Source organism: Xylocopa sonorina, chromosome 7 (assembly GCF_050948175.1).
Source record: "Xylocopa sonorina isolate GNS202 chromosome 7, iyXylSono1_principal, whole genome shotgun sequence".
Taxonomy (NCBI): domain Eukaryota; kingdom Metazoa; phylum Arthropoda; class Insecta; order Hymenoptera; family Apidae; genus Xylocopa; species Xylocopa sonorina.
Window position 1 is genome coordinate 5,923,534 of NC_135199.1, and position 22,468 is coordinate 5,946,001.

The following is a 22,468-nucleotide window of genomic DNA, read 5'->3' on the forward strand; positions in this document are numbered from 1 at the left end:
AAAAATATTATAGCAAAATATAATATTTAATTGTTTAATCATTCTCTCATGATTATTTTTTTAATTTCATAAGGAATAAATAATACATTCGTATTAGGTATCCATTCCTATTGTTCAAAACTGATATATTTTTATCCTTACGTACTATGAGAACTGAAAGCAAATGGTGCTGTTTTATAAACTTTAATTCGCCTTTACATTCTGAATGTTATATATTTTACAGCGAGTGTAAAGAATTTCATTGAAAGTATTACTCTCTAATAGCATAATATTAGGATACTATTGCCTATATTATCTTTGTACATTTCCGTTCATGTTGAAATATACGTACGAAATACACTATGTCTACGAGTAAGTGTAAAAATGAAAACATACTAAAAATTTCATTACTGCGCTCGTACTTCGGGACAGAAGGACTTTCACCGCTTTGTTTCTTCTCTCCCTCGTTTCGTGTCTCGATATCATCCAAACTATAACTCGTGTCATTTTGTACTTTATTTTCGTCATTGATCTAACTTATTTTAGGCTTAACCCTCTTAATTCGATATTTCAGCCTGCCAACCGAACACTTCATCTCGTACAGTTTGCCGACCCCTGATTCGATCAGCATGGATCATGATCATTAGTCAAGGTCATACTAATGTAACACGCGTTCAGCCACGTTCTCCTCCCCCGTTCTATGCACTTGGAGACCAATTTCTAAATTTCCCACCTAAGTATGCGAGGCGAAGCACGCGCATACGTTTAAAAAAATAATAAAAGGACAATTCTATCCATAGAAATTATTTATCAAACAAAGATCTGATAAGGAAGATTGTTCTTGAACGTTGCTCACCTCGTGTCGAGATCCTTTGTTGAATCGTTTCAGTATTTTCCTCACGAACGGGGCCAGTAACATTGGATCTAACTTTTTAACATTTTGGGACGAGACAAGACTTATAGCGAGGCCGATGGTCATAGTCACCAGTGCTCCAGTGACGGTATACCAAAGATAACTAAGACGGTACAACGCTAATGGTTCCCTGAAAATGTGTAGACAGAAATGTATTTAGTGTAATATATTTTTCTTGTAGCTCTCTACATGTAATCTTCGAAAAATTAACGGCTTACGGAAGAAGATCGTCGCTGTCCAGAATCGTATCCGGGGGTTCGAGCAACATTAAGTTTTCCACTTTTGGAAACGAATAGTAGCAGCCCTCTGTGGTGACTGGTTTCTCATCGAATCTGTGCAGATAATTTATAACGTAACAGAATTTTAATTGAAAAATCATAGACGTTTGCTAGTCATTCAATTTTTATCCTCACTTTATTCTTCCACTAGCAATCGCCGCTTCAGCTGAAAGGCTGATCCAGCCCATAAAACCCAAACCAGCGAGACCACCTATCAGAGCACCCTACATTTTGTACACAATTATAGCATTTACGTTCGCGTTATTCTATGATAATTGTGTACGTGTCAAAAGCTGTTACATACTTTAGCATTTACCCAGGGCAGCAAAACGCCCATGCTGAAAATTCCAAGAGACGGTCCGCTCGTAATGGACGCCAGGTTCGTGGATAACTGAAACACACTTTACATCGTGCAAAATTCCCTCCAAACTAAATTCTCGCACGTCATACCTGCAACACGTGAGATCCTGTTTTCTCAACGACGAACACGAGTGCTGCACAGATTATTCCGAGAACAACTACCGTAAATTTCAACAGGATGTCTACAACTTTTGGAGAAAAAGGCGTTTTCCTAAAGGGTTTGATGAAATCTTCTAACACCACAGCGGCCATGGAATTCAGACCAGTTGATAAAGAACTAAAATGCAAGAACGATGAGTCTTTTTCTTCTTTAATCAATCGTAATTTGCGAGAGATAAAAAAGAAAGATTACCTCAATGCCGCGCTAAATACTCCAGCGACAAAGAGACCCGGAAGGCCCGGGAATTCGTTTAATATATTCATGACAAGTAATGGTAATAATTGATCCTTCGCTCCGGCTAACTACGTGAAAATTTATAAATTTAATATTTTTAATACCAGATAGTTGATATCAGGAGTATAAAATGCAATAGATAAGGATTGCGTTAAAAATTGAGAACTGTCGGTAAAATGTCAAAAAGTCATTATTTGCAACATGTCGCATGCCGGATTTACATCCGTTGTACGTTGAATATGAGATCATTCCATTACTTCTAGTTCACGATATATCGTGGAATCAGGCTATCAGGGAGGTTTAATCATTACCTTTGTCGTAAGTGGATCACATACATGATACCAGGCATATATTAACATTCCCGCGTATCCGCATATTCCTATTAAAATCAAGACTCCGATTGTAAAAAACCAGAGCGCTCTGAAACGTGTCACGTTGTCTCATGTTACTTAACAGTTCATTCTGAAATTTGTATCTTACGAATAATTAGAGATTTAGAAACGATCGATGTACCTTCTAGCTGATTTTAACGTGGGCAATGCAAGATATCGTTGTATCATGTTTTGATTGATAGCGGATATTTGCAACCAGTGAAAGAAACCACCCACCACGAGGGACCACAATGTGTGTCTCGTTAAAGGACTCCAATCTGTCCTATTCAAAAATCCATAAATCTTAACGATTGTTGTTTAAGCAGTGCACTATATATTTTTTAAAATTATGCTATTGGAATGCTCACGAGGGTAATTCGAGTCTTCCAGACTCCAAATTTCTACTTATTACTAGTGACAATCCTCCTACGTCGGATGTCCCTTTGATTATGATCAAAAGCATAGAACCGAACATTATGAAGGTCTGGATAAAATCGGTCCATACTACTGCTCTCAAACCACCCTGATTGATAAAATTGTGAATTACTTTACGATTTACTTGAAAGGATAATATTCTAGTCGTATCAGAAGACTTGTTTCTTACCACACACGTGTAAAAAATACACACGATGCAGACGAACGGGGTGACTATGTGCACGTTCACGCCCGTGACTGGAAATATATTATTTCGTATGTTAGTTTTATTTAAGCCTGATATCTTAGTGAGAATTATTTAACGTATCTTCGGTACCTTGATTAAAAGCCAACGCTGGCACGTAAATAACAATGGGAAGCCACGTCATCTAGAAAATCAGTGTACCTTTTGCACAAGCTTCGGACGAGTTGCTTAAATAAATTGATTAAATTTAAATTGGACTCACTATGCCGATCGCGAAAAGCACCGAGCCTAGAGTCCTGATTTTCTTGTCGAAACGTCTCTCGAGGTATTCATAGGTGCTTGTAAGTCTAAGCTCGTGGAAAATCGGTAAATAAACTTCCGACATTACAAAAGCAACGATGACCACTCCTACACCAATAAAGAGATAACTAGTACCGTGTACGTAAACTTCTGTCGGCATGCCCAGCAGTGAAATACCTATAGTTACAGTAACATTCCTTTTTATAATTGCCCGCGTTAAATAACGAATGTATCTGTTTAAATGAGAACGAAATCCTACCCGATATAAAACTGGCTATCAGACTTAAACTGACAGGGAACGTCTTCATCGTTCTACCACCCACGAGGTATTCGTCTACTCCCGATGACTTCTTAATGAAACCAAAGTAAATGCCAACGAGGCCGCAAGTGACCAGCATGAACACGAAAACGGAGTAATCCCACGCGCCGAAACTTCGCATCATTTCGCCGACTTCCTGTACCGTTGGGGTGTCCTGAGACCAGTTCGGTCGAGGGTCCTCCATGCTAGCCTCCGCGGTCATTTTGTTGCAAAATGGAATTTTGTGATCCGTGCAACGCCTTTTCAAGGCGTTTCAAATTACTAAGTAAATCCTTTCAAGAATAATTGACAAGTTTCTTCTTAAGAGCAACGAAACACGAATAGCAAGAGCCAAAAGTAGTAATTCTTATAACTTTGGAAATAAATGGAGAGGGAAGTTATAGTATCTTTTGCGTATTGATAACAGTGCAGAAGGAAAGAGTATTTACGTGCTCGATAGTATAATTAAAAATAATGCTTACTGTAATTTTCGTATTTGATAATTCTTCAGTCCATTAATAGTGGTTTACTAAAGGCAACTGGGTGCCTACGAACTTTTATTTCCAGTTGTGGACATTGGTGGACAGTGTGATTTAAACTTGTGCATCATTAACCGACCAGATATAAGTGACGCGATGTAACACTCGATGAAGAATATAATTCTTTTCACATTGATCTAGATGTTTAATTATTTCTGATGAACGAAACGACGGTTGATGTAATATGTGGCACGGAAGGTTGTAATGGGTATCACGGAAGACCGACCGCAACTGGCGTGACAGGTCATCTGAAAAGAGCTAAAAGCTCGAAGCGGCTTGATGCCATTGCATACATCACGATTGTGCCATTGTGACAATTTTCTCATTAAACCGACAATGGACATTAAGTACGAAGTTAAAACGACCGGGTATATACCACAGTGAATCGTAAGTGGATAATACGACCTAAATATGGTAGTAGTTGTATAGATGTGTTTGATCACATTGACGGTCGCGTTTCAACCAAGTTCCTGGATGATTTTCGGGTGTCAAAGAATAATTTATTAATAGCTATTCAGAACTACTATAACTGTTAATACGGTACTTGTTGATCGTCCTCTTTAGCAAATGTACAGATGGAAAAAGTTATTTTCACGATGAATAACAACTCAAAAAAGTAAAAGGGTACTTTTCGCTTTAATTTAATTAAGAAATAAGGTATAAGTAATATAAGATATTTAGAAATATCATATAAAGATTGGATAGCCATACTGTATTTAATCGTCATTTTTACAGTTTTCATCCCTCGTAGAAAGTCGGTAAATTATTCCCCAATATAACATTTCTTTCAATTCCTTTTTCCGTAATAACGCCAGTTCGAATGACACCACCGCTGCTACCATCACGAGCCATTGCCAATGCCAATGCTGTAAATATAAGGAAATGTAATCAATACCAAAGTATTAGACAATCATATTGTACCGATCACAATCTACAAGATATTTACTGTTCTCAACCAGTTTAAGGCACTCGTCCTTTGTCATGTTTGGTTTGTACTGAGAATCCACATAACCATATACATAGGTCGAACCAGACCCTCCAATGGCAATTGGTTGCCGTACACACATACCACCTAAGGGAATACTATAAACTTGACCCCCTTTACGGCTATCCCATCCTGCTACCAAGATTCCTGCCATTAAAGAATCTCTATAATTGTAACACAATTCACGAAACACATTTGCTGCTGTTTCAACTAATGGTTCCATGCCCAACTCCATCCTAAAACAATTACATATTAATACTTAATTTATATTATAGTAGTACTCTGTAGTACTCTGAAACGAATAGAGTAGAATTACTTTGAAAAATTTTATGATTAATTTTATATGATAATATAAATTAAGTATTAATACGTACTTGTGAAGACTCAAGTGATATGCAACAATATCAGAAATAGCTTGAGTATCTGCCGCCGAACCAGACCGACAACAATAAATGTAATCAGTAATTTTACTCAATTTGTCGGCAAAACGATTGGATATATATGCCCTAAAATAGTAAAGTATATAATTAATTGTATAATTATTATTATTATACGTGCTGTTACATACCCTGTAGTCGCCCTAGAATCTGCACCAATTACTATCCCTCCATCAAATTCACAGGCCATGATTGATGTCTAATTAGTAAAATAGTTTTAAAAAATTGATATCAAAGTGTTTATTAAAATTACAAATGTAGAAAAGAGTAAATTTGTTTTATTTGAAATTTTGATTGAAGAAATTTCCATGTATGTTTGCATTGTCATTCTAACCTTAAAACACATTAATATGAAATTTTATTGTAACTTACTCCTGTACTTTGTTCCGAAGAAAGCCAATCTGGTACTAAATAATTTGTAACTGATCCAACATTAGGTTGGACCAAATTATCCATTATATATGCCATTTTTATAAAAATTTACTAACACCACTTTCAACGTGACTGTTCAACATTAAAAGCAGTTACTTTATAACTAGTGGGTCCATCTATGATGATTAGACAGGTTGACATTCGCTTCTAAACATAATTACTGAACACATTTTATAATTTTTACAATTCTAATCAAACAACAAATAACTGTTACAATTAATCTTTAATAGAGTAAAAATAGATTTTGCAGTCTCATCGCTTTTAGCACCGCAATAAATCTTCTACGATTTTTACTAGCTTTGTACTGTGTGCACAAATTTTTTTTAAGAAAGATCAAATTCATTTTTAATATAAAACTGCAATCACTCTCTTATTTTTAATATCATATTCATATCTGTACGACAAGCGAGAAATAAAAAAGTAATTAGCCTTAACTTCGACGAAACGAGCAGTTATATAGGGCGACATAAAATACATGCAAAATATTGTTGTTTCAAAATTTCAGTCTTCTGAACACCGACTAGTCTAGATCAGTCGAGCAAGTCATATAGCGTATTTTACTTGTATCCTCCTACGACGAGGAAATACGTGTATTACGTTTTCAAAGATAAATTGCAGTCGAAGACACGCGAAGTTTGCATCACGTTATAAAATATCGTTCGTGGAGGGAAATAGTATAAAGCGTGTATTATTTTCGTGGCTGAACGGAAAAGTTCGAGGAAGAAAGTACGTTCTCTTGTTGATTACATGTTTACCGTGACTGTTACAACTTTCTCAGATATATACCTAATTTTCTCGAAGAGTGCAGTACTCGGAGTGCAACGTTCTCATGTAACACTTGACTCGTGTTACGCTTGATTTATCAGTAGTGCATTTATAGTGCTTCAGGCTTCGGATTAAACAGTGAGAATGACATATACTATGCGAAAGACTTGTAGTAACAATCGGACAAAAAGTGTTGATTGTGATCGTGGGTAGCAGCCGGTAAAGAAATGGCAATTTCTAGTTGGATGATTTGGGGTAGGAGTCATCGTACGAGCAGATCTCATCGAAGTACGTTTAGCATTGGTTGTCAATATCTTAATTTCGAAACTACGCCGGTTTCTATTTATGTGTTCTTTTTATAGACCGTCAAAGCAGTGAAGGCAGCTACGTGCATCTCGATCTGTCAAGAGGTTAGTAACCTAACCTGTAACTCGCCACTTTTTATCCATAGTACAACCGATAGCATGACTACCTTGCATCGGTCTATCAACGCATACGAATGTCTTCTCTTTAATTTAAGTGTCTCTTCAGCAAATTGAAGGAAAAAGAACGTGTTTTTCGAAGAAACTAAACAAATGTCGTAATGAACGGTGTAGAATTATGTGCGTTTAATGTCAGCATTTGTAAACTGTTCGATGTAACAGTAAGGAAATATGGAATTATAGTTTTGTTACAGACAATCGTAGAGAAACGTACATGTTCTTTTTACTTCCGATAGGGGAACTTGATTCGCTAAAATATCGATTCATTTTTTAGGATTACGAGATAACGTGCAAGAGGTTTTGACTAATCTTTGTCAACGTGAACATGTTCCAAGCGCAAAGAAACTGGCTTATCTTAATGCTATTGTTAAATTAATTAATGAAGACGATTCATCAGATTATGGATATTCCATGAATGATATATTTTGTTGGTAAGGTTTGGAGAGTACTCACTGGTGGCATTGTACAAGCATATATATTATCGTATAATACGTTGATTTTATAGTTTGCGGGTGGGACTTGTCCATGAAGCAACACAAGTTCGAGCAGCTGCGTTACGAGCCGTACGGTATATGCTTAAAAAAGAACAAGATGTTATTGCAATTAATAAATTACAATATCCATACTTTGTGGCCCGGAGTATGGATGTTAACTTGCGGAATGAAATGGAGAGAATGCAAGCTCTTAGGCTTGTTAGAAGAATTTTAGTATTAGCTCCGAAACATTTTAGTCCTATTTTAGCAAGATCTTTAATAAGCTTAACAAACGGCGGCGTCGAAGAAAAAGATGGAGCATTTCGAGCATTTTTAGCAACTCTTTGCGAGTTGGGTGTTTTAAACTCAAATTTATTGATCAGTTGTGGAGGAGTCGGTGCCCTTGCAAGAGCTGTGATGACTGGACAGAGTCCAACCATAACTGAAGCTGTTGTGGGAGTTTTACTAAAATTATTGAATACACCTGATACCAGGAACAGTGTTTCCCTGTTATGTTTTGCAGCTCCCTATTGCGAGCTTCACTCTGCAAGTATAGATAGAACTAAAGAAGAAAAAGAAAGATTTGTAGCAAGCAAATTAGCACTCTTAAGCATACTAAGATCTTATTCTGGAGTTTTACATTTTTGTCGACCCGATGATAATTCAGGATTAAAAGCTATAGCAGATATGTTATATGTTGAACAACTTGAAGTAAGAGGTGCTGTTTTAGAATTATTGTATGAATTGTTGGATTTACCTTTACCTACTTGGACAGACGAGCCTGATGTTGCTTTAGCGGCAGTAGATCCCAGTAGAACACGTGACTCTTGGAAATTATCGGAAGGTTTTGTTGCTGCCGAAGGGAAATATATTTTACCGTCTTTATCATCACATTGTCCGAACATTACAGAAATACATTTAGCATTATTGGTTTACGCTTTGCTGGAGTGTGGTTTACATCGTGCGCTAGCGGAAACTATTGTTTCTACCGACACCTTCATTTCTGTACGTGCAGCTGTTCTGCTAGGCGCATTGTTGCATCTTGCACACTCTCTTTTGCCTTCCGAAGTGTGCGATCTTACACCACCGTTACCGAACTTATTGGAACACGCAAGTGCTGGAAAGCATCAGGCTTTAGCAGCTGTTACAATCCTAGAACGGATGCACACTATGATGCGACGAAGACCGTCACCTGCAAGTTTGTTTCTCGATAAAATTTTACAAGCTGGCACTTGGTTGCGACCAACACTACCGAGACGTCAGCGAACATCTAGTAGACATTGGTTACGTAGAGAATCGCCAACTACGCCTCTTTTGAAGGATGCTCAAGTACTCAGCTCTAAAGACGCTCTTGCATGGAATTGGCCGGTAATACGATCTATATTACGTTCACGCGAGGATACAGGGCGAATACTCCATGATTCTGATCACAGATTATTTATGAAAAGACTTGTACGCTATTTTAAACCGTGTTCAAACGGTTACAGCAGAGTGGAGTTAGCAACGAATGCTAATCTAGCGAGAGAAGCTACATTAGCCGGTTGTGATTTGTTGAATTGTTTGCTGGAGATTCCTGAACCTGAGAGTACAAAACTATTATTTGAATTAATCGAGGATATCGATGAACAAATATCTAGTATCCGAACAGCTCAATCCGCTCACGAATGTTTATTTTCGCCTCGTCATATGACTACTACATGTTGTCAAAAGTATTTCTTGTTTCTTGGACAGTTGAGTCATTCGGCAAAGGGGACTAGGATTCTGAAGGAATTTCAACTATTAGGAAAGCTACAGGATTTGGCCTTGTCTACTAATCATGAGTGTTACGTTAAACTTATAATATCAAGCTTAGATTATTCTAGAGACGGACCTAATAGAAAAGTATTGACTAAGATTATTACAGAAGCAACATCGGACAGTACCCGTCTATATGCTACACAGTTCCTTCGATTGATACTCAGAGCCAGAATGGCCGATGCCTATCGTTGGGCAATAACATTATTGTCAGAACGGCTGTCGGATTCTAATAAAACAGTAGGGCTAACTGCATTAGCAGCATTACACGAAGCTTGCGAAGAACCAGAATATTTAGAAGCTTTATTGCAACAGGGAGGCCAATCTCAAGATTGGGATAAATGGTTGGGAGAATTAGGTGATAAGGGTTATTTGCTTAAAATTCGACTATACTCTCTTCACGCGGGTTTCACGACACTTTCGTCCCCTGCTGAAGAATTAGAAAAGTGGATAAGTCCCGGGGGATTTGCGGAAAGATACGTTCGTTTGATAGAAGGAGAGATACACGATTGTTTGACACGTCGTCAGAGAAACGAAACGGGAAATTATCATAGGAGAACAAGTAATATTCCCATGACACCGCACAATATTTTTATTTTACCACACTTAATAGGCCAATTGGCGCAACACGATCTTGGTATGCAGCTATTGTTACGTCGAAATGTGATACAGCGTTTCACTCGAGTCGTGCAACGATTTAGACTGGAATTCGGTAACAGAGACTCAGAGTCAAACTCAAGGTGTACTAAAGCAAATCGTTCTGTAATCGATGATGCTTACGCTATGTCCGAAGAATCTGGCACAGATGAGACAATAGAATCAAATAGATTAGAGACAATAATGGATTCAGAAGCTGTGGAAGGCACAGATACCCACCCACAAAAGGTTGATTCTTTGATCGATATTCGACGAAAAACAAGCCTAGACGATTCAAGGCGAACTACTCCAGAAAAGAGTTGGAGATTGGAACCTGAATCTCGAGACGATCAGGTTGCAAATTTAAATAAAAGAATTTTAAGAGTTAAGTCCGCATTGTGGTCGCTTGGTCATATGGGAACCTCAGCAGCAGGAGCTGAACAATTGAACCATTTAGGAACTATAGAATTGTTAACTTCCATAGCAGAAACGTGTCCGTATTACGTGGTGCGAGCTACGGCTATGTACGCCCTTAGTCTGATCGCTACGACTCGTACAGGCGCAGATGCGCTGACGACTTTCGATTGGCCATGTGTTAGACACAGACGCGGGGATCACTGGCCGGTACTTCCTCCTACGAGCAGATATCCAGCACCAAGTCCAATTCCTATACAACGACATCATCGTAGTCTTAGCGATGGTAAACCAGAGTTACCTGAACCAGTGGCTCGGAGGACTAGAAACCGATCTGAAAGTGCAGCCACGGACCTTGAAGCAAAACGTTACGCGCTACCGTAAGTAGTTTCGTTTCAGTTAAAAACGTTTACCATCTATCGCTGTATCTTTGCAGAGAAAGAGGGGAAACACCGAGTCCTGTTTCAAGTATTCAAAGACTAAGCCAACAAGATGCTGAGGGATATGCAAGACTTCGTAGCTTACAACGTCATCGGAGACCGAGTTATTCTCAGAGTAGTTTGGAAGTATGATATTTTTCGAATTGATCTTCTACTCTATTCAATTTCAGAGAACATTCGATTGAATGCATGTATTTCATTTTAGATGTATAGTTTAGATGGTCGATTTTCATTGCAGAGCTTATCTGAATTTGATTCGTCTCGCAATTGGAGTACGGAACAAGTACTCACCCCGACACCTCCACCCGCTGAAGATAACAATGATAATTTATTTTACATGGGCATTGCCCTACCAAAGAGACTTATAACAATATTCCCGGAACCACCACAATCGTCGGTTTCAACTATAGCGTTGGACGAAGCGCCTAAGTCTGATATAGAAGTGATCGAAGTAGACGAAGAATCTTGTTCAGAATGCGATGTAGATGCAGAACACTATCGTATATGTTTAGTATGTTATCACAGTAAAAGTTGCAGCAAAGATACAATGCCGGAAAAAGACATGAAGTTATACAGGTAACATTAATTAATCATAGGATTATTCGATAATGTGGTACAGTGCAAGATAGATACATTGACTTTTTTAGTAATGTAATGACGTTACATTGATATATGTATATACATTATCGTAATATCACCTGTACTATATTCAAATAGGAAAATACTTAGACATGCACAACGGTTGGCAAACCCTGTATGGTATCGTAATAGTCGACAAACATTACTTAGATTAAGACAATTACATCCAGAGAGGTTTCAGGTATATGTTTAAATTTCATCATAAAACTAAGATGTGTAGTGTATGCGAAATTTATTATTTATACATCACTCTCCTTTATTTTATAGGACATTTGTTTATTTTCGGACGTAGCTGCTCGTTTAGGTAGTAATACTTATAGAATGCCAGCACGACGATTTTTACAAGAGTTATTTCTAGATTCTACATTTGAAGCAGTAAGTTGTTAAAGAAAAAAAATATCGAATAATACGATTTCAATTATGACCTGTTAGTTTCTAATTCTAACGTTGTAACGCAGCTTTATGTAGAAGCAGTTAATGTTCTAAAGCTAAACGAATGCAATGATGATAAATTAATACCACCTTACATGTTCACGGAATCCGACTCCCGTGTGCCTTCAGAAAGTAAGATCAACGGAAGACTTACGTTTTCTGAGATACAAGTAGCACAATTGGATACCGTCGCCGAAGAGGCTGGCGCCGATTCCTGTGCAACGCAAAAATGCAATAAAACGCAAGAGCTTTCATGCAAATCAGAACGACGAAGTGACGAGAAGATAATAGCCGAAATTTTAAAGCCAGAAGAGAGGATACGCCTCTCAAAGAGTTCCGATAGATTATTAAAAGTATCAGGTACAAACACTGCCAACAGCCTTGATTAGTAGTCACCGACGTTCAAGCAATTGTAAATATTTTGTACTAAAATAATTGCGAAGTATATATAAAAATAAATTACACTGCCGAGATCGAATCATAAATCCCATGTCATGAGAAGAGCTTTTAAACCTCTATTGTATATCATCATATTATATATCATTTTTATGACGACTTAAAGAAAAAAAATATATACATACATATATGGCTTTCTGTACCTATAATTGTTGGCTAACAACAACCAAAATGTCTGTCAATACTCAATATGTTAAACACCTGCTGAGATCTGACGGTTTTAATTTGTATGGAAACATAGTTTCCAAGTTAACAAGTGTCATCCTACGTTATTGCTTAAAAAATTCATGAATGAACGTATAACACGCGTGATACGCTGTTATGTATTTCCCGCTTTAAAGGTAAGAGAGAGAAAGATATATAAGAAAGCTATAAGAAAGAGTGAGACAGATAATGGGAGCACCTTCTGGAACCCGTGGCGCCATCTCTGTGAAAAGTGCTCAAACTGGTCGCACATCGTTATCGACAGCGAAGTAAACTGCAGAAGACTACTAACGCCATCTCTGCGGAGGATACTGAAACCAATTACCGACCCTAGTTTCAACATTCTCCAAGAGATGGCGCTAGTAGTCTTCAGTAGTTTACTTCGCTGTCGATAACGATGTACGACCAGTTTGAGCACTTTTCACAGAGATGGCGCCACGGGTACTTTAATATAGTAGGATGTTTGAATGTAGTGGTCAGTAGTTCGTGAGAGCTCTTACTGGTAGGGGGTTGTGTTTTCGTTAGGCTGTCCCAAACTTAAAACAAGTAATTAAATTACGAATATAAACGCTGTAAATAAATGTTTGACGCTCATTACGCCTTCAGTTAATATTTTATAAATAAATTTTCGGTAATTGATTATGGTACGAGTAATCTTCAAGAGTTTCAAGTTACATAACCTATCTATATAAACATGTATCTTTTGACAGTGAAATACTGACAGAAAAATTATTCTATAAGGTATATTAACATCCTTAATATTACCATTAATTAATGAGATTAATGTAAATAATTTTTCACTTGCGATAATACATGTCTTCACTGTTTGTACATGTTTACCAGTGCGTTGTAATGTGTTTAGTATCACATTAAATGTTAATTATGAACAGTACAATTGTTCTACGGTCATTAAATAAAATTAAGCCTAAAGCATATACATTGTTACGCAAACGACTGGTTGAAAAGTATGGTGGATGTACTAACATAATTCTACACAATTATCAACAATGTCAAGCGTTGCATACGACTGTCACTCAATTGGAAGTTCCTCAAGAAATCGAAAGAAAGGCTACCTCCCTAAAAGACTTCAGAGATCTATCAAAGAATGGACCATCGCTCAGAGATTTTTTGGTACCTGAAACTAAAGTTCCCGATGAATTTATTACGGTACCAAATATTCCTTACATAGAAAATATTGATGGTTCTGGCCAGAAAGGTAATTAAGCAATTAAGAACACAGTTTTGTAATGATGATGTTGCAAGAAGTGTTGATCTCTTTCACAAACTCGTTCTGTTTCAGTCTATTTTGAAGTTTACGGTTGTCAAATGAACGTAAACGATACAGAGGTAATCTGGTCCATTTTAAAGTCCCATGGCTACAAGAAAGTAGAGTCCCGAATGGAAGCAAATATAGTTTTATTTGTCACGTGTTCCATCAGAGACTCTGCAGAGCAGAAAATATGGAACAAGTTGACAGAACTATACCATGTTAGGAAAAAAAATAGGAGTCCTGTAAAGATTGGTTTGTTAGGTATGACTCTAATGAATTTATAGACATTAAATTGATTTTAATAAATTGATTTTACAAATGGTTCATTTATAATACCATAGGCTGTATGGCAGAACGACTGAAAGACAAAGTATTAGAGAGAGGAAAACTTGTCGACGTGGTCGCTGGTCCAGACAGCTACAAGGATCTACCAAGATTATTATCTGTGCCAGATAATGAAACTGCTATTAATGTTACATTATCGTTTGATGAAACATACGCAGATATTACACCAGTTAGATTAAATCCAGAATCCACCTCCGCATTTGTGTAATTTGTTATTTCTGTTATTGTTATATGCGTTTAGAGTAATTGGAATTGTTTTAACGTTCGATTACATTTTCTCAGCACAATAATGCGTGGTTGCGACAACATGTGCACGTATTGTATAGTACCGTTTACCAGAGGAAGAGAGAGATCAAGACCGATCGACAGTATAGTGAAAGAAGTTCAAAATTTGTCTAATGATGGTGTGAAGGAGGTAGTGCTTCTTGGACAGAATGTAAATAGTTACAGAGATTTATCGCAGTCGGAATTTTTTATGACTAGTGATACTGAGACGAATCTAGCCAAGGGTTTTAAAACAGTGTACAAAAAGAAAAAGGGAGGACGTCGATTTTGTGATTTGCTGGATGAAGTTTCCCGCATTAATCCGGAAATTAGGATTAGGTACACACATAGTTTTTGTTATGTTCGGAAATAATTATGAAAAATAGATCGAAGCAGAATTTCTCTAATTGTATATACTATATATAGAAAGTATTTATTGTCAAGATAGGAGAAATATTTTTGGGCAAAGTATTTTTTCAAAGAAAGTTATTTGCTAATGTTAATTAGTAATCATTGTTAGATTCACATCGCCGCATCCCAAAGATTTCCCTGACGAGGTTTTACAACTGATAGCGGAAAGGCCGAATATTTGCAAACAAATTCACTTACCAGCGCAAAGTGGCAATTCCACGGTTCTGGAAAGGATGAGAAGAGGATATACGAGAGAAGCGTACATAGATCTGGTGCATCACATACGGGAGACAATTCCAGATATTTATCTTTCCAGTGATTTCATTGCTGGATTTTGCGGAGAAACGGAAGAAGAATTTCAGGACACTTTATCATTAATTGAATTAATAAAATACAATAAAGCTTACCTTTTTTCTTATAGCTTGCGGGAGGTAACTAATACTTAATAATACCCGTTCATTATTCGACATCGAATTTGAAACAGGATCTAATCGATTACCAATTATTGCTGATTTTAGAAAACGACGGCACATCGTCGTTACAAAGATGATGTGGAACAAAGCGTGAAACAAAATCGGCTCGCAAGGATGAATGTACTGTACCAGGCAGAAGCAGAGAAATTAAATAAATTACAGATCGGACAATTGCAGCTTATACTTGTAGAAGGGGTAAGGCAATTTCATAATTTATTGCAATATTGCTATGGTCAAAATGTGATATATATCGATATGTAATAATTTAATATTAGACAAGCAAACGGAGCAATGACGTTCTCCAAGCGAGGAATGACGGTAACACTCGGGTTCTGATTCCCACGATGAGTATACCTATTGGAAAATATTCGAATGAGAAAAGATCGATAAAGAACGGTGATTACGTTGTTGTGGAAATTCAGGATGCTAATTCGAATTCGTTAAAAGGCGTCCCTCTGTATCATTCGTCAATAACAGAACACGCGTCCTCTGCTGCGTTGTAAAGAAAATAAATGATTTCATTTTTGTTCGTTAATTTCATTCGTTATTTAATCACGCTTAATCCTTGCATAAAGTATGCACTCGGTTCTCGAGCGAAACATGTAAAATCTAATTACACTCGTACAAAATTAATACAACGTATCTACTAGCGATATAAGAGTACTGCAAATGGAAAAAGGAAGCATGTACATGGGTATGATACATGTAGAATAATAAATAGATACAATTAAACCTAATTTTGTGTTATATGGCAATCGATAGGTACATTACGTTTCCTGTTATAAAGGGTTAAAATCGAAGAGTTAAAAAATTCTTATCCATGCTATAACGTTCCCTTCTAATCTACACAATCTCTACGCGCGTCCTTCGATACTTTGCTCATCTCTGTGCTTCCATCAACGTCCGTGGACGCCTTTTTTGTTTGAGAATAAATACACGATCAACAGAAAGATTCAAAGTCTCGCGATAATTGAACGTATACTTACAAACTTATTTACAGAATCGACAAAGTTTTAATCTTTGAAACGGGAATCACTTTGTACACGGGGGAACTGTTTGATGCGATGAATGATCTTAAACGTACGCGCGTCTGTACCTTGAAAAGAAGTTATATGAGCCAGTGGCGTGCAGTCTATGGGAGGCAGTGAAACTTGTACTGCTTCCCTTATATTTTCAAAAATATAAATAAAAAATACATATTGGGCGATTATGTTCGTTAGAATATTTACGTCGTATTCGTTTCAGAGTCAGAATAAACGAACTATTCATTTTTGCTTGTAATTTCTCTGAGAACAGAGCATGTCACCGCACGCCAGCGGTATTAAACACCTGAGTAGGTATTAACTTATGCGAAATTTCGGTGTCTTTGGAAGATACACGAGGAATCGTTTCCAAATGATTGGTTGCACGTGTTAAACCAGGCTCGCGGTCCCGATGTTAATGACACAGTTGTCGGCACCGCGTTCGTAGACCGTGAGATCGTGGTTCCTCGGCTGTTCTAGCAGCGCGGCCAGTTGTTCTCCGCTGGGAAACGCGTTTGCAGCGGTTGGAAGAATCACGTCGCACTCTAATTGACCTACAATAGGGGAATAGAAACGGCTACCATTGTTACATAAGCACAAGACATTAAAAATAACAAGACTATCATTAAAATAGTGCACGTACACATTACATTAAATCGCTTCGTCAAAGAACACATAGAAATATCGAATGGATTAAAAAAAAAATTTATAGCACAGGGTAAGGGAATGCGCGTGCAAATTTTTTGGCCATTTCTCTACGGTAATTCTGACGCTTAAAAAATGATTAAGAGTGCGATAGTCGACGTAAGTGGAGAAACATTTTACCAGATAATGAAGGTGAAGCACCTTTGCTGGAACCGTACATGCGCGTACTGTATCCAGAGTCATTGTGTGCGTCATGCAAAGGCGGTGTTGGGCTATAAACCGCATTACGGGACCTATACGGCATCCTGGCGATACTGTCGTAATGCACGTGCTCTGATATCACTCCTTTTCCAGAGATCCCACCGCTCAATGCTTCCGGCTGTTCGTCGTCGTCTCCTTCGCTGCTCTCGCTGTCGTTGCCTACGTGGTTCAATAAAATAATCTATAAACACTCTCCAAATACATACCTTACACGATTCGAGTGCAGAAAATTTCTACGATGAGAGCAACAAGATTCCGAGGACATTGCCCAAGCAGTTCAGACTCGTTTGCTATCAACTCGAGGTACATACGTTTAAAACAGCCTCACCTTCGCCTCGCCAACTGTTTCCTACACCACCTTGCGGTTGCACCCTCTGACTTTGGGAACACTGACTGTTCTCCGGGCTGGTGGGCTCGCTGCTACCCGAACGCGGCCCTCGCCAACCGTTGTGCATGCCAGGTACTTGTTGAAACCGTTTGATCATCTCGTGGACGCTCCGCCGCCCGGACGATTTCCACTCGCTCGCGGCCTCCTCGTTCTTCCGCGTCGCGCTACTTTCGTCTTGGCACGAGTTCATGCCATGATCTCGAGACGAGGGATCCTGGCGACATTTCGATCGCAATTCTTCGTGATTCAAAAGAGACAATCGTTCTTCACTGTACGGGCATGTTTCAATTAATAGCAATCGCGTATTCTCGTTAGCGTTTCTTAAGCTGCTCGACGATATATAAGAAAATTAAAACCAGATAGAATATACGTAGCTCTCTGTGTCCGCTGTATTTCTCGAACGCGCTCCGGTCATCGCGTCATAATTTCTATTTCGAGCCAACAAAGTACTAAATGGACGCAGAGAAAAATGGAAACAAAGCAATTACCGTTGTCTTCGATCAGATTTCGTTAAAAACTCGAAGAAAATATCGTCTGAAGCAACCTGAACTCAGCGAGAAGGTACGATCCGGTCTACCGGTCGTAAACTCGGACATCGTCCCGGGTGCCTCACCCGTGGAACGTGTCATTAGAGTCCCGCAGCTTAATCAACACCTCCCCGCGACTCTTAACGTAACCAACTGTAAAGAACCCCCGATTACACACTCACGCGTTGCTGATGGACCTGTTGCCTGGACCCGATCGACGGCGAGGAGGCGGCCCCTAGCGGCGAGCTACGATCCTGCTTGATCACCCCGTCGAACGTTTCGTTCAATCTGGCGGGCACGTCGAGCACCCTGAGCGTCGACCTCGAGACACCAGAACCGGACGGGAGGTCCCTCATCGACTTGCTCAGCCGCGGTATAGCGGGAATATCAAGATCGTCGAGGCTGCCTCGATGAATCGGCGTCTCGCCGGGGATCTCGAAGCTTCTGTCGTGAGGTCTGTCGTCGAGAAGGTCCTCGAGGGACCTGGCGCGGGCAGGTGGCAACGATTGATCGGTGGCCAGCGTGGCCTTGGCAGGTCTTTCGCTGTGCCTGCCCTTGCCGCCCCTCGAGAGACGTTGCTGAAGATGCATATGCCTCTCGTCGCACCTGGACCTCTCCGCGGCGACGCATCTGGTCAGCTCTGAGATCTGTCCCCTGGTTCTCCTCTCCAAATTGGCCACTTTCAAATCTAGCCTCTCGTGCGCCTGGTCTATGTGAGCCTTCAACTCCGCCTTGTCACGCTCCAGTTTCGCCTCCATGTGCCTGAAAAACGGGGCGCAGTAGCAGGTGTAACCGACCCCAACCGGCCCCTTCCTGATGTTCCCAGCCAGGTCCAAGTAGTACTGCTCGCCGCGTCCCAACGGGTCCGGCGGCAGCGAGTCCAGCCGCGGCTGAGGGAACGCTTCCGGGTCGGGATAGTAATGGCACCCGTAGGGGGACCACTGTCTACCCATCACCGCCTTCTCGAAGTGGACCTTGTTCTGCTTGCCGGACGATTTGTGCTTCTTTTTCTCCTTCTTGGTGCAACTGTCCCTGCTGCCGCTGGTCCCGCTACCGGTCTTCTCTCGCTTCTTCTCGTTCTTGCCGCCGCTGCAGCCGCTGCTCTTACCGTCGACCTTGTCGGTGGGAGTAGCCGGCGTGGCCTCCTCCTCGCGGCTCTTGCTGCGCGTTCTACTCTTGCTTCGCGCTTTACCGATTATCTCCAATATCTCGGCTAGGTTCTTGCGCCGCGCGATGTCCTTCGCGGTCTCCCCTTGCTTGTTCCGCAGGCTACGGTCGCAGCCGGCCTCCAGCAGGATCCTCGTCAGCTTCCGACGTCCCATCGCCGCCGCGATGTGCAAAGCGGTGTCGCCGTTCTGCGTTTCGAAACGATCGTTAGTCGTACACGTCCTGTTTTTATTCTACTGCTTTTATTGCTCTCACTCACTCTCTTTCTCTCTCTCTCTCTCTGACTCAGCGATGGATCGCTTTCCGAGATACGCGAGGGTTTTACGATCGATACGCGGAGATACCAGGATGATCGTCAGAGTGGGATTCTTTTCAGTGTCGTTTTTTGTAGTCGATTCTGTGTGTGTGGCGCGGGACAAGTGGATAGGTAGGATGCTGACCGGACTGTTGGAGTCTACAGATTTTCTTTCAAGGGATTCGCGTTCGAATTAACCAGTAGACGCATGCATCGACGTATCCATAAACTTTCACCAAAACGTACAAAACAAAACTAAACTGAAACAACGATCACTCAACCCCGACAATCCCCAGGAATCTCAACTTACTTTATTCTGATCGGAGACTCGACAGAGGGCAGAGATCAGAATCCTGGTCACTCCAGCGTGTCCATACCTCGCAGACGTGTGCAACGGCGTATCCCCGTACTGAAACAAGAAACCCACTAACTTACTTCCAACCATCAATCATCCATCGACGAGAATCCAGAATCACACTCTCGCACCCTTCCGCCGCATCCCCTGGCTCGTTCCTTCCCCAACGATCCTCTCACGATCGCTCTCGAACCCCCTCGAACGAGCCATCTCGACGAGCAATCGAGCAACGCGGAATAAAACCAGCCGTTACCTCCTCGATCGTATTTCACAAAGCGTTAAGACGCGGCTCGAAGTGGATGGGTCAGGCAGGATGGGCGAGGGTACCAGACGAGAGCTGGGCTATTACTCACGTTGTTTTGAAGGTCGGGATTGCAGCCGGCCAGCAGGAGCTCGCGGCAACTTTGGTTGTGGCCGTTTTGGCAGGCGAGGTGGAGCGGCGCGAATCCAGCGAGATTCCTCGCGTGCAGGGGCGCTCGTTGGGTGCCAAGCGCCTTCGCCAGGGCGGCCACCGTCCGGCTGTAGCCACGCCAGGACGCCTCGTGCAGCGCAGAGTTCCCGTGCTGGAAAACAGAGACGAAGGGCGGTGAATCGTTTGACGCGAGCGAGCGGCTCGGATCGCGGCTGGCTCCAGATGATATCGATCGGTCGAAGCTCGCGCTTGTTGGTCGAACGATCGAGAGGCTGGTGAACGCGGTGGTTTCCGGTTTGGGGAAAGGGAAAGGAACAGGCTGGCGGGGACTCGACGGCCGTCTCGGACGAATCAGATACGAAATCGGGCAAAACGACGACGGATCGTTAATCAACCTTTCTCTTTTCTTGGCCGATTCGTGACTATCTCGGGAGATCGATTGGTCGGTAATGACGATTAATTGATTCGTTTCGAGTCGAGATACCGTGGGGAGGCTTGCTCGGGTCTAAGGGCGTACTGTTCCTCGTATTCTTTTCGCATTTCAGCCACGCCTGTCGTAATTCCATTTCGATTCTTCAACTGTAACACTCGTACCTTTCCCACAAGACCATAATATATTTTTTTTAATACATCGCTCTACTAATTATATGTGCAACGATAATGACACTTGTATTCGAAATATTAAACGATATTATCTGTGCCAGCTACGGCTTCATAGCCGCGTAATTGTCTAAATTGATCAGCGATCGTTAGCCTTCGAGTTTACGACCACTGAGATAACTCCCCGCTTCGCAGACAACCCAGTTAGCAGTCTAAATTATCTTCGTACCGTATCCAGGACGATCCAAGCATATTTTATCGCGTCGCGTCGTTATTTTTCCTGGCCAACCCCTGCGTGTCTCCTGCGATAAAACTATATTTGCAGCCTGGTAAACATGTCGATCGACGAGTTACCGCGTGTAGGAAACTACGTAAACGTCCTGAGGTGGACTAAATGAAGACGTGAGCACGTTCGAACGTATTTAGCTCGAGAGAGGCCAGCCACGGTTATCGTGGGCGGTTCCCCTTCGCGATGGGTATATAATGCCGTGGACCGCGTCACAGAACGTCTATTCAATTTAGATCAGCCCTGGTGCGCGCGTCGTTTCGTTCGCCACTCGACCGGATAAACGTCGACGGTGCACACCGGTTCCGGGATCCTCGCTTCGAAACGGCGCCATTCTTACCGCGTGCCTCCTCTGTCGCGACGGCTCTCAGAGGATGCACTTTTTAGCGAGATACTTTATCGTGTATTAAATTGGATATTTATGGCCACTGGCTGGCGTTACGTCTGGGTAGCTTCGTTTCTTAGGCGTCAACAGAATAACATTCTTCTGAGCATTTTTAAGAATGATTTCCATTACTAAAATTTCTTGTTCGCGTCATAAGGAGGAGACATACTTAGCTCGCAAGCTTGCACATTACCGTGCTGTTATTTTTTGCCGAGAAATTTAAATTAGATGCCACGGGAAATTAGAGGGTACTTAAATGCGATGTCACTGGGTTGAGATTAAGATGAATAGATAAGGTATTTAATTTGTGACCAGTTTGTAGTACAGACTGGACGGAGAGTATAGGAATTAATGAAGGATATTAATATGAAAATTTGTCTGGAAGGTGTATAAAATTAATGTTAAATTTAGCTTGATGACCTTCTACGATAGCGCTCCGTGTAACAAATTGTGGTACACACATGCATAAAACAAAACAGAATGTTACATTAGATATCTAGCACGGAAACGGTAAAAATCCTCTGCTCGATCGCGATTATCATACAACCAATTTGAACGTAACGTTATTAACTGTACCTACGCGAGACTAATTCGTGAGAGTTTCCCAAGAACGCAGACGGAATTTCTCATCTTCGATCGCGACACGATTTTAACCTGCCCAACTAGTACGCATTGTTCCCTCTGAAAATCAATGCAGAAGAAAAAAAAGTAAACCTAAGAAC

General features: G+C 40.6%; 5 protein-coding genes across 11 annotated transcripts in view; 2 read left to right on the forward strand and 3 right to left on the reverse strand.

The window, feature by feature from the left end:
- Positions 1-167: 167 nt before the first annotated feature.
- Positions 168-4,287, reverse strand: LOC143425464 (sodium-coupled monocarboxylate transporter 1). 2 transcript variants are annotated; one of them, XM_076898280.1, is made up of 15 exons: positions 3,995-4,287; positions 3,474-3,772; positions 3,177-3,391; positions 3,047-3,098; positions 2,900-2,967; positions 2,664-2,818; positions 2,438-2,578; positions 2,236-2,344; positions 1,883-1,992; positions 1,621-1,807; positions 1,475-1,561; positions 1,306-1,394; positions 1,111-1,224; positions 836-1,022; positions 168-712 (listed from the first exon to the last, which is right to left on the reverse strand). In XM_076898280.1, the coding sequence occupies exons 2-15, from the start codon at positions 3,733-3,735 to the stop codon at positions 638-640; spliced, it is 1,851 nt and encodes a 616-aa protein (XP_076754395.1). In that variant the 5' UTR covers positions 3,736-3,772; positions 3,995-4,287; the 3' UTR covers positions 168-637. The 2 variants fall into 2 exon arrangements, with proteins under 2 accessions (XP_076754395.1, XP_076754396.1); XM_076898281.1 differs by having other exon boundaries at positions 3,474-3,805.
- A 381-nt stretch (positions 4,288-4,668) lies between these two features.
- Prosbeta1 (proteasome beta1 subunit) lies at positions 4,669-5,969 on the reverse strand. Its single transcript, XM_076898294.1, has 5 exons — positions 5,846-5,969; positions 5,605-5,672; positions 5,411-5,542; positions 4,998-5,272; positions 4,669-4,917 (listed from the first exon to the last, which is right to left on the reverse strand). Exons 1-5 carry the CDS (start codon positions 5,939-5,941, stop codon positions 4,790-4,792), a joined length of 699 nt encoding a protein of 232 aa, XP_076754409.1. The 5' UTR covers positions 5,942-5,969; the 3' UTR covers positions 4,669-4,789.
- A 462-nt stretch (positions 5,970-6,431) lies between these two features.
- On the forward strand, positions 6,432-12,465 carry Rictor (rapamycin-insensitive companion of Tor). Of its 3 annotated transcripts, none has more exons than XM_076897481.1 (9): positions 6,432-6,958; positions 7,033-7,080; positions 7,427-7,583; positions 7,658-10,849; positions 10,906-11,035; positions 11,115-11,485; positions 11,627-11,729; positions 11,816-11,923; positions 12,007-12,465. In XM_076897481.1, exons 1-9 carry the CDS (start codon positions 6,898-6,900, stop codon positions 12,367-12,369), a joined length of 4,533 nt encoding a protein of 1,510 aa, XP_076753596.1. In that variant the 5' UTR covers positions 6,432-6,897; the 3' UTR covers positions 12,370-12,465. The 3 variants fall into 3 exon arrangements, with proteins under 3 accessions (XP_076753596.1, XP_076753597.1, XP_076753598.1); XM_076897482.1 differs by having other exon boundaries at positions 11,148-11,485; XM_076897483.1 differs by lacking the exons at positions 11,816-11,923; positions 12,007-12,465 and having other exon boundaries at positions 11,557-11,694.
- Positions 12,466-13,453: 988 nt separating this feature from the next.
- On the forward strand, positions 13,454-16,140 carry LOC143425688 (CDK5RAP1-like protein). Its single transcript, XM_076898690.1, has 8 exons — positions 13,454-13,464; positions 13,531-13,856; positions 13,941-14,171; positions 14,252-14,459; positions 14,538-14,858; positions 15,040-15,361; positions 15,449-15,598; positions 15,679-16,140. The coding sequence occupies exons 1-8, from the start codon at positions 13,454-13,456 to the stop codon at positions 15,904-15,906; spliced, it is 1,797 nt and encodes a 598-aa protein (XP_076754805.1). The 3' UTR covers positions 15,907-16,140.
- Positions 16,141-16,731: 591 nt separating this feature from the next.
- Positions 16,732-22,468, reverse strand: part of Dgo (ankyrin repeat domain containing protein 6 diego) — a 116,653-nt gene continuing 110,916 nt past the window's right edge. Inside the window, exons 5-10 of one of the 4 annotated variants that reach the window (XM_076898275.1) lie at positions 20,417-20,626; positions 20,019-20,117; positions 18,429-19,601; positions 17,660-17,933; positions 17,251-17,490; positions 16,732-16,979 (exon numbers count right to left, since the gene is read on the reverse strand). In XM_076898275.1, coding sequence (XP_076754390.1) covers positions 16,816-16,979; positions 17,251-17,490; positions 17,660-17,933; positions 18,429-19,601; positions 20,019-20,117; positions 20,417-20,626 — 2,160 coding nt within the window. In that variant the 3' untranslated portion in view covers positions 16,732-16,815. Of the gene's footprint in view, positions 16,980-17,250; positions 17,491-17,659; positions 17,934-18,428; positions 19,602-20,018; positions 20,139-20,416; positions 20,627-22,468 lie in introns of all 4 variants that reach the window. The other 3 variants (XM_076898278.1, XM_076898277.1, XM_076898274.1) reach the window with 3 other exon arrangements.